General features: G+C 38.7%; 1 protein-coding gene across 1 annotated transcript in view; it reads left to right on the plus strand.

Moving 5' to 3' along the window:
• Positions 1-751: 751 nt before the first annotated feature.
• si:ch211-250g4.3 (extracellular matrix-binding protein ebh) overlaps positions 752-12231 on the plus strand; it is a 50041-nt gene continuing 38561 nt past the window's right edge. Inside the window, exons 1-3 of the mRNA XM_068721200.1 lie at positions 752-883; positions 2236-2466; positions 9631-11555. Of these exons, the coding sequence (XP_068577301.1) occupies positions 2313-2466; positions 9631-11555 (2079 nt within the window). The 5' untranslated portion in view covers positions 752-883; positions 2236-2312. The remainder of the gene's footprint in view (positions 884-2235; positions 2467-9630; positions 11556-12231) is intronic.

Below are 12231 nucleotides of genomic sequence, written 5' to 3' on the forward strand. Positions count from 1 at the left end.
TGCGATGGTGTTTCTTCACAAACTGACATTTTTAAAAGTCTGGAACTGGTCGAGCACACCTGCTCACATATCTTTTAGCATGCACTGCTTCAAAAATGCACCCATTTACCCTGAGATTTCATCTGTTGTAAAGCCACGTTTAAAGTAGTACCTAAATGACCAATGGCCAATGTAAGTCAATGTGCTATACTGACATGTTAGTTATGGACATGACGACAGTTTGCTCGTCACACAACCCAGTTTATTTCCATACACGGTCCCCAAAAAGTGAGGTTCAATCCCAACATTTTCACATATTCCCCTCTTTTGGTAATTATGATGCATGATTATTTTGAAAACCAAGACTGTTGCATATTATTAGCGAAATGTTTGATGGAAACCGTTTCAATAATGCCAATTTCTTACCATATTTACGTTTGCTATAAAAAGAAAATCAAGAAATAATGCCAACTTTTTGTACTCCTATATAATACATGTACAAGTATGGGAGCTGCTGCCTGCTCATCCGTGATTATCCAATGCTTATTTACATCAGGAGTGGTGAGGGAAACCCACCAAACCAAAAAATGAACCCCACCCTTATCTGCTGCGGCCAGACTCAGAGCATGATGTTGCACCACCATCCATCCAATAATAAACAACTTTCTGGGTGTCACATCTATCTGACAACCCAACCTGGTGGTCACCAAACGTCTGGAGAGAAGAGATATAAAATGTTTTGAAGATAGTAGCACAAGCCTGCCCCATCCCCACAGATATCCTGAGTTTAACGTCGAAGCAAACAAGCACAGCCCGATGACAAGCTAAAATGTGCTTAAGACTTTGAGCCTGACGTGGTTTACTTTGTGTTTTTGTCCACAACTCAAGACAAAAGGCAGATGAGGTAAGAAAAAAAGAATATATATACTGTATATATATTAGTACTGTGCAACTATTACAATTTTTAATTGCAATTAATCGCATGTTTTTTTGCGATTAATCGCATTGTTATGCGCAAAATTCAATAATAATTCAAAAGTAGTGTATTGCGCACTTTAATTTTCAAAGTACTGCTATATGAACAAAAGTGCAATAGCATTTGGTTTGCAAACACTTTAAACAAATAAGGTTATTTTTAACAGCAGTATTCCCTTTAAACAGCAGCAGTTAAAATAGTTATAATGATTCTGATCATAGATATTCAGCCGGTGTTCACAACTTTATTTTCATGTGTGTAATAGATGCAATTTGAAATACACACCTTGAAAACTGCAAACCTCTCTACGTCATGTTTTTATGTTTGTTAAATTCTCAGTAGTGATAACTAAATGATATGCTCATTATACATATTCCAAAGAAAAAACTTTAAAAACTCTACAAAAATTATTTAAATGAATCATTTCTTTTTTTGCTTTTTTTGGTCAGACACAAATGCAATGCTGATTACGTTGTTTGATTGGTATTTGTTATAAATGTACGTTGGTAAATAGAGGGTGATAAGAAGCTGTACATGGAGGGACTTAGGACCCAGGGGAATGTAGGTGAAGGAAACGGGAAGAGACGGAAGAGACGCCACACAAACAGCTGTTCACCGCTTGCTGCCTGGTGTTACGGTTTAACCAATGCGTCTGTTGTTGTCATAGTTACGGCAGCTGTTGCAAATTCGGCGGAAGGTCGCCAGTTAATAGGGTCCCTGGTTAAACCGTAACACTGGTTCTTGTGTTCAAAATGTCCGCTTTATAATAAAAAAAAACTGCATTAACGCGATAAAATAATTGGCGGCGTTAATTAATTAATGCGTTAACGCGATAATACTTGCCCATTATATATATATATATATATATATATATATATATATATATATATATATATATAAAATATAACTTTGCTATGCAATGCAAGTTTTCTATAATTCTCTAAATTCTAATTTCATTCCTACTCAAGCCTGTGATGCCATTGAAAAGAATTTTGGATTTGTAATATGGACACATATCCATCAAGAGACCATGGTAAATTTATTTTAATCCTCAAAATGATTATGTTTAGTTCTCAACCTTACACTTACCCACGCATGATCATTACACAGCAAACATACTGTCAAATGTTACAAACCTCCACTGCAACTCTTTGATATCTCTACTTCCGCATGTTTGAAAGAATAGGTTCTTTTTTCGTTTGATTAAGTGAAAACCTACCTTGAAAACCAACTGAAGGAACAATTGACAGATTGCACCACATTCTCTCGTTCATTTGTAGTGGAAAACTTCCTGGAGGAGTTCAGGGAGCAGATCATTGCTGGGGTGAAATCAGCTGGAGCCATCATAAAGGCCTGGATGTTACAGCAGACAACAACCATCACTGAAGCTCTGACACCACAGGAACAAATCAGGTCGCTGTTTCATGTTGTGGAAGAAGGAACATCCCAATCCAAAGTTAACTTCTATCAGATACTTTCACGGGAGGAACCTGAGCTTATAGCCTATTTAGGTAAGACAAACCTGTAAATATGTTGAGATGCACCGATCCATCTGCTGCCAATCGAAACTGGCCGTTTATCAGATGATCGGCCGTTTTATATTTTTTTTGTTTTTTGCAGGTCATATTTGTAAATGTCTCAGCCATTTATGTGAAAAGATCAAATTTAGAGTTGTTGTCGGTTTACATTGATTTCAGGATGGTTGAAATTATGCCATGCAATTGCCTTACCCCTTCAGAAGCATTGTATATTGATATTTTAGGAAATATTAATATATCGTGATACCATCCGTACTTCAAAATTAATATTAATTTTAGGCCATAGCGTCCAGCCCTACATCAGTATACAGTTTTTTAAAATTAAATTTGTTAACTAGGGATGTGGGGAATAAGTAGGAGATGAAGCGTTGCCCTCGTTAGATGGCACCAGAAATACTAGTAAGTTAAATGTAATTATTTTGTTAATGTACACATCGAAATGCCATTGCTGTCTCAGTTCTTGCTGTGGAGAGCCACCCCTCTTCAGTTATGATCTAAACTCATCAGCTGCTCCTGACTCACTTGCATCTTGGCGTATTTTCAATACATTTTTACAGGGATGAGGGCTGAGCAACGAGTTGCTCGCTGTGTGTGTGTGTTTTTGTTTGAGAGATGGGAAGAGAAGGTGGAAGGTAATACAATTTCAACGCTAAGATACTAGTTAAGATACTAGTTAATGGTACAGTCTATGCAATGCCAAGCCACGTCTCTTCTTAGTCCACATTCCCCGCTGTTTTTTTAATCAAATATTTGGGTTTGGAGCGGACACTGGGGATATACTGATTTCAGTGGCGTTTAAAATACAATTTAGTTATTGAAATATGTGATTAACAATTTCAAATAGATCTCATACACAAAGAAATTAAACTGTGCGTGTGATTACTTTAAGACTAGTCAACTAGTCTAAGTTTAAATTTTAGTTTTAACATTAAAGCTGCAAGCAGCATTGATCGGGCCCTCGCAACTTCACGCACGTCGAGGGTACTGGCAGGACTCTGGTTGACGCGACCATGCATTTCTGTGACCATCATACACTGTGTGCACGAGTTAGATGATTTTTCCTGCGTCGACAAGCAGCGCAGCAAGATGATGTTGCCAGGTCTTAAGCCTCAAATGTTTTTAAGTGTACCCCCAATACAATCATAGATGTAAGCCTGTTAAGATCATTAAGAAAATGAATGTGCGTGAATGCGCTTCAATGTTTGAAACATAACAAACTGTCAGTTTACTGGGATGGGGTTCAACTCCCTGCAGTGTCCTGCTGATTGTATTTGGACTTACATGAAAGTTAACAGAACAGTATTGTCATTTGCTTTTACTTGAACACTTCAATTTAACACTGTTTTCATTTTAAGCTCTTCTGTAACTTTAGATTGTAGTGTGAAGCATTCATTATAACATTTAACCTGATTCTCATGTAGAAGCTCTGGACAGATCATTTATACTAATGCCCACTGACATGGTTTGAGAACCACTGTTGTCTAGCTTTTGCTCTCCAAGCATCTTAGTTTGCACATATTTAGATCAGAGAAGTCTTTTTCTCATGGTGTGACCACAAACCCTTTTATTAAGTTCAGTGTTTGGGCCGCTGTAATTATAGAATCCTGCTTACGTCTGTGGTTGCCAGTAGGTGGCGCTATGACTATGAGTTAATATTGGCATGCAGATATCCTAAAATCATGACAGTAATCAAGCATGTCAACTTTGGGACAGTTTTGACAAAGTACAGTTGAGTTACAACAGCTTGATGGATGATGGCGAACCATGTAAAATGGCCGCTACACCAAGTCCATGTTTGATGAATTCTAAACTTTTAATCACAAAGGTCTTTAGATTATTCTGACCAAATTCTAAGCTGATCTGATTAATTACCTAGGACTAGTTCGTAGTACAGCACCTGGAAATGGGAAAAATACACGAGAAATTCATACAAAATTAGAAATGGCTGACTTCCAGTTGGGTTTAGAGCATGGACCCCTACGACTTTTTTTTAAATCCACATGTGATACATCTGCTTACCAAATGTTATACATCTAGGTGAAACGTACTGCGAGGGCTGCATCGTCGAAATATTGTAGGGGGCGCTATCGAGCCAAGTTGCCACTCTGAAGCATTAAAATCACAACAGAAAACTACATTCAGGATTTTAAATGTGTGTGACAAGTTTGATTTATTTTGAGTATTTTTAGCCCCTCAAAAACACCTTTGTTTTTCATGGCAAGGAATGCGTCGCCACGGCAACGGCATTTCACGAAACAACAAGCTTTGAGTAACTTTTAATCACAAAGGTCTTTAGATTGTTCTGACCAAATTCTAAGTTGATCTGATTAATTCCCTGGGAGGAGTTCGTTAAAGTAGAGCGCCTGGAAATTGAAAAAACGACACTAGAAATTCAGACTAAATTCAAAATGGCTGACTTCCGGTTGGGTTTAGGGCATGGCCCCAAGAGACTTTTATTTAAGTCCACATGTGATACATGTGCCTACCAAATTTTGTTAATCTATGTGAAACGTACTGCGAGGGCTGCTTCGTCGAAATTTTGTAGGGGGCGCTATTGAGCCGATTTAACACTCTGATTGAATAAAATCATATTATAGAACTACATTTTGGCCTTTTGATCTGTGTGTCAAGTTTGCTTGTGTTTCGAGCTTCTTTAACCTCTCCAAATGACCATCGTTTTTCACGGCGAAGACTGCGTTACCACGGCAACGGCGTTCGACGAAACATCAAAAGCTTAGAGAACTGGCATTATGAACTTCTTACATTTGTGTGGAACAAATTTGATGTTGATCTGATTTTCCAACTTAGAGAAACAAGCCAAAGTATAAAGACTTTAACTTACTGTTGCCAGTAGGTGGCGCTATGACTATGATTCAAAATTGGCTTGCAGATGTCTTCAGGCCTGGAGTTTAATCAAACATGTGAAATCTGGTAAAGATCTGATGATGCGGAGTCGAGTTACATCAGTTTATTCGTTCATGGCGAAGGATCGAAATTCGCAGAGCCGCCACGTCGCCACGCTTCGACAACTTCCTACAATTTTCACAATGAAGCATTATCAAGGTCTTAAGGCTTTTGTGACAAAATTTGAGAGGGTTCCAATTAATCTGTGAGCAGTAGGGTGTCAAAGTACACAACCTATGACTTCCTGTTGCCACTAGGTGGCGCTATTACTATGATTCAAAATTGTCATATACATGTGTTCAGGGTCAGGATGTTATGACATATGAGAAATTTGGAGCAGATTAGGCAATGTACAGCCGAGTTACAACAACTTCCTGTTTCATGGCGAATGGTGTTTTTTTGCCGCCACGCCACGGACACATAGTTCGATAACTTTTTGATCTTTGAGTATCGTTTCACTGCCAAGGTCTCAAGAGCATACTGACCAAATCTGAAGGCAATCGGGTTTAATCTCTAGGAGGAGTTCGTTAAAGTACGACGCCTTGAAACGGTCCAAAAACGTCATAAAATTCAAAATGGCCGACTTCCTGTTTGGTTTAGGATATACCTCCTTTTGACTTTTTTGTACGTCCCATCACGTTCCACATACCTACCAAATTTCATACAGCTAGGTGAAACCCAAAGTTGGGGCTACTCTGTAGGGGGCGCTATCGAGCCAAAATGTCATGCCGCAGCTAGACACCCCAATAATACTGGAATTTTCACCACGATTGAATTTTGTGCCAAATTTCAAAAGATTCCCAGTATCCCAAGCACCTCCTTTTTGCGATGAAACTGGTACGATAATAATAATAATAATAATTAAAGCTGCAAGCAGCATTGATCGGGCCCTCGCAACGTCACACACGTCGAGGGTACTGGCAGGACTCTGGTTGATGCGGCAATAAATTTCTGTGACCATCATACACTGCATGCACAAGTTAGATGATATTTCCTGCGTCGACCAGCAGCATAGCAAGACCATGTTGCCAGGTCTTAAGCCTCAAATGTTTTGAGTGTACCTCCGATACAATCATAAATGTAAGCCTGTTAAGATCATTAAGAAAATGAACGTGTGAATGTGCTTCAGTATTTGTAACATAACAGACTGTCAGGTTACTGGGATGGAGTTCAACTCCCTGCAGTGTCCTACTGATTGTATTTGGACTTACATGAAAGTTAACAGAACAGCAGTGTCATTTGTTTTTACTTGAACACTTTAATTTGACACTGTTTTCATTTTAAGCTCTTCTGTAACTTTAGATTGTAGTGTGAAGCATTCATTGTAACATTTAACCTGATTCTCATGTAGAAGCTCTGGACAGATCATTTATACTAATGCCCACTGACATGGTTTGAAAAACACTGTTGATTAACTTTTGTTCTCCAAGCATCTTAGTTTGCACATATTTAGATCAGAGAAGTCTTTTTCTCATGGTGTGCCCACAAACCCTGTTTGGGCCGCTGTTATTATAGAATTCTGTTTACGTCCGTGGTTGCCAGTAGGTGGCGCTATGACTATGAGTTAATATTGGCATGCAGAAGTCCTAAAATCACGACAGCAATCAAGCATGTCAAGTTTGGGGCAGTTTTGACAAAGTAAGGTTGAGTTACAAAAGCTTGATGGATGATGGCGAATCATGTAAAATTGACGCTACACCAAGTCCATGTTATCCGATGAAACATCAAGCTTTTAGTAACTTTTAATCGTTAAGGTCTTTAGGTTGTTCTGACCAAATTCTAAGATGATCGGATTATTTCCCTAGGAGAAGTTCGTAGTGCAGCACCTGGAAAAGGAAATAAAACCACAAGAAATTCATACAAAATTCAAATTGGCTGACTTCCGGTTGGGTTTAGAGCATGGACCCCTAAGACTTTTTTTTAAGTCTACATGTGATACACCTGCTTACTTAATTTCATACATCTCGGTGAAACGTACAGCGAGGGCTGCATCGTCGAAATATTGTAGGGGGCGCTATCGAGCCGATTTGACACTCTGATTGAATAAAATCATAATATATAACTACATTTTGGCCTTGTGATCTGTGTGTCAAGTTTGCTTGTGTTTTGAGCTTTTTTAACCTCTCCAAATGACCATCGTTTTTCACGGCAAAGACTGCGTTACCACGGCAACGGCGTTCGACGAAACATCAAAAGCTTAGAGAACTGGCATTATGAACTTCTTACATTTGTGTGGAACAAATTTGATGTTGATCTGATTTTCCAACTTAGAGAAACAAGCCAAAGTATAAAGACTTTAACTTACTGTTGCCAGTAGGTGGCGCTATGACTATGATTCAAAATTAGCTTGCAGATGTCTTCAGGCCTGGAGTTTAATCAAAGATGTGAAATCTGGTAAAGATCTGTTGATGCGGAGTCGAGTTACATCAGTTTATTCGTTCATGGCGAAGGATCGAAATTCGCAGAGCCGCCACGTCGCCATGCTTCGACAACTTCCTACAATTTTCACAATGAAGCATTATCAAGGTCTTAAGGCTTTTGTGACAAAATTTGAGAGGGATCCGATTAATCTGTGAGCAGTAGGGTGTCAAAGTACACAACCTATGACTTCCTGTTGCCACTAGGTGGCGCTATTACTATGATTCAAAATTGTCATATACATGTGTTCAGGGTCAGGATGTTATGACATATGAGAAATTTGGAGGAGATTAGGCAATGTACAGCCGAGGTACAACAACTTCCTGTTTCATGGCGAATGGTGTTTTTTTGCCGCCACGCCACGGACACATAGTTCGATAACTTTTTGATCTTTGAGTATCGTTTCACTGCCAAGGTCTCAAGAGCATACTGACCAAATCTGAAGGCAATCGGGTTTAATCTCTAGGAGGAGTTCGTTAAAGTACGACGCCTTGAAACGGTCCAAAAACGTCATAAAATTCAAAATGGCCGACTTCCTGTTTGGTTTAGGATATACCTCCTTTTGACTTTTTTGTACATCCCATCACGTTCCACATACCTACCAAATTTCATACAGCTAGGTAAAACCCAAAGTTGGGGCTACTCTGTAGGGGGCGCTATCGAGCCAAAATGTCATGCCGCAGCTGGACACCCCAATAATACTGGAATTTTCACCACGATTGAATTTTGTGCCAAATTTCAAAAGATTCCCAGTATCCCAAGCACCTCCTTTTTGCGATGAAACTGGTACGATAATAATAATAATAATAATAAAAAACATTAGAATAACAATAGGTCCTCCGCTCCGACTACGTCGGTGCTCGGGCCCTAATAATAAAAAACATTAGAATAACAATAGGTCCTCCGCTCCGACTACGTCGGTGCTCGGGCCCTAATAATAATAATAATAAAAAACATTAGAATAACAATAGGTCCTCCGCTCCGACTACGTCGGTGCTCGGGCCCTAATAATAAAAAACATTAGAATAACAATAGGTCCTCCGCTCCGACTACGTCCGTGCTCGGGCCCTAATTAGAGAAATTAGTTGTTAGGAACATCCCTAGTGTGACATAACAAATTGAAAAAATTGTGACAATTTAAAACATCCTTCATCTATCAAAACACCTGCCTTATTTTTTTAAACCTGCATAAAACTAATTAATAAAAAGGAGAGTGAACAGTGATTGTTACAATCTTTCTCCACTTAGACTCAGCCACTCTTAAGCTATGTCTCTCAGTACGCAGTGAGCCAGACAGCCAAACTGAACATGGCCTTGTAGGCCCGGAGGTGAGCTGACAGAAGCAGTGCAGATAAGGGCAGAGAAGAAAGAAAAGTGGATTCATGGAGTGAGAGAGAATGACTCGTGGAGTGGAGAGATTACTGGAGGAGAGGTCAGCGAGGTAAAGAGAATGGAGGTTGCAGCGAGTAGAGATAGTGTGGGTTAGGGTGGGATGTGAGTGGACAAAGGAGAGAGCGTTAGAGAAGGACAACAAGTAGTGATCAGAAACTAGTCGTGGGTTAAAGTGTGATTCATGCTTGCTTGAAGCTTGAGGGTCGAGAGTGTCCGCACGGCCTAAGTGACATCTCACCAACAGACATGACATTCTTCCTGTGTTTTTGGTTTCACTAAAAAGGATTTTAACATGCTGGACATTTGTTTTTCAGTTGGCTCTGTACCACCATCTTATCTGTTTTTTTCTGGCCTGGTTTAACACAGTATCGGATGCCGTGTGGACTGACAAGTGATATTCTGTTCTTTTTTCATGACCAACAGAGCAAAGACAAAAGAACAGCCGAATGACCCAAACCGAACATAAGTGGACAATGGAGAACAGAACATTAGAAGACAAACAAACACAAGCTGTCAAAAAAACCAAGAGGGAAACCATTAAAAGACAAAGAAAATTGACATGTCAAGTACTGGGAGAGATTGAAAAACTTTTGGAAGAAACACAAAGAGAGAGAGATGAAATTAACTACCTGAAGACAAATACAGAGCAACAACAGGAAGACGTTGACAGATTGACAGCTGAAAACCATGAGCAGCACTTATTAATAAAAAAACTGAGATTACAGATAGAAAATGTTATTGAGAAACTCGAGGAGAATAAAAATGAAGCTACTCAGGAAAAAATGCAACTTCTGAAAATGCAGACTGAAATATACCAAGAGAAGGAAACTCTGGAAAGACGATGTAATGAGCTCATTAATGAGCGACACAAGTTGGTAATGATCACGTATGATCAGACAAAATCGAAAGAAAGTAAGGAACCCATGGAGCAGATAAAGAGAGACCAGGAGATAACAAAGAAGATGATAGCTGACAGTCTGCTGAGTCGAATTAAAGAAAATAAGAAAATAATGCTTGAAGCAAAGCAGGCAAAAGAACAAATGGAGAAAATCACGGCGGATATAAAGCAAGAAATAAAGAGAAATAAAAAAGTGATTTCACAACATCAAGATCACATTTACCACATCAAACATATTATGAATGTAAATATCAACAAGATAAAGCAAGGGTGGACCAAAATTCAAAGCAGGGAAAGGCAGAAAGAAGAAAATGACACCTCTGAAACTGTCAAAATTGATCTCAGCAGAATCCAGGAAGAGCTGGAGAAACTTTGGGAGGTGCTAGAAGAGGGTGAACTACAACTAGAAGTGACTGTGAGAGAGAAGCCGGAGCTAAAGACAGAGGGTGGTCGAATGGAAAATATCAAATCTGATTCTCAAAAGCAAAGAGAAAACACAGATGTAAGCATAAAGACAACACACTGGGAAATGGAGATGGAGGCTGATATGCAGAAGCAAAATCAAAACCTAGAAAACAAGTTGGCACAGGTCCAATCTGAAGAAGGTGACATACAAAACATCAAGACTAAAATACCGACTGACGGTGAAAACATAGAGATAGACAGGCAGGTAGCTCAAGCTGAAATTAATGCAGTGAAGTCTGTACCGGGGAGTTCTGAAATGGAAACACAGAAGCCAGACGACAACTTACAAAGGACAAAGAAAGAGATGCGAGAGATGGAAGTGATGAACACCGGTAAAATGATAAGAATGAGCAGGAGAGCAAAGGAAGAGTTCAGTAGGATGAGGGAAGAGACTGAATCTGCTAAACAAGACATGGAGGGAAGACAAGCTAAGACTGAGGAGCAGAGGTCAGAATATATAGAGGACAGATTTGATGAGCAGAAGATAATAATTCAACAGGTGGACAGAACCAGAGACATAATACAACATGAAGAAAATCAGTTTGAGGAAGACAACATAGACCCAAGCAACAAGAATGAAGTGAACACTGACATGAATAGAGGGATTCTTGAAGTAGAAGAAATCAGAAAGATGTTGTGTCGGTTACGAGAAGATGCAGAGCAAAGCAGGAGGAACTTTACAGAAGAAAAGAGCCAAATCCAGTGGATGAATTTTCGAGTTAAAAAAAAGAGACAAGAGCTTGACCAACGGCTGGAGAGGACCATGAGAGAGAGGGATGAGGTAGAAATCTTGAAGGTAAATATAAAACAACACAGGAAGGAGGTGGAACAAAAGCTAAAAGACACAATAACTACCATTCGGACTATGACTGAGATAAAAGCCAGCATAGAAAAAGCTGCTGCAGAGATGAACAACACCAGGGAGGACATGCTCAAAGTCCAAAGAGAGATGGAATTGAACAAGGAAGCGGTAAAAAAGAACATGGTAAGTAAATGTTTCTCTTTTCATTTCATTTTTAATCTTGGGCCAGTAATAAGCCATTTCCATATTTTAAAACATCACAGTTGTATTTAATGTATACATTCATTATTTTGAGCATAGCCAGCACAAAAGTATCTTTCAATATTGTTCCATTTCATTAATCATAAAATAAAAACAAAGAATCAGAAAGAAAACAGAGATTCTAATGACCTAGCCCCAAATAAGTATATTAAAGAAACATTATAATGTTTAATTACTTTATGCAATAGTTTCCTTTTTGTACCTTTACAGAATATATAGTAGAAAAACAGACAACATTTTCAATGCAAAGCTTTGCATTGATCTATATATATCTATAGATGATAGATAGGCATAGCTTATTCAAGTCTGGTATTATTACTATTACTTAAGTCAAATATGTGAGTACTTCATCCAACACTGCTGCCTGCCACAGCAACATAGCAGTGAGTTTAATGATTTGTGGGATGCATAACTGTAATGCTGTGTAAAGTGTGAGGGTCTATATTAAAAACATAGTTGTTTTTACTCAATTTATACAACCAATAATAATATTAATAAATAAAACTAATGTCACAATACAATTGAAACAGGGGACCTTCTTTGAATGGCTGACCTTTAAACTACAAGAAAAAATGACAATTCTTTCTTTTTTGTGAAG

Source organism: Cebidichthys violaceus, unplaced genomic scaffold (genome assembly GCF_023349555.1).
Source record: "Cebidichthys violaceus isolate CVI_PGR_0920_01 unplaced genomic scaffold, fCebVio1.0.p SCAF_27, whole genome shotgun sequence".
NCBI classification, from domain to species: Eukaryota; Metazoa; Chordata; class Actinopteri; order Perciformes; family Stichaeidae; genus Cebidichthys; species Cebidichthys violaceus.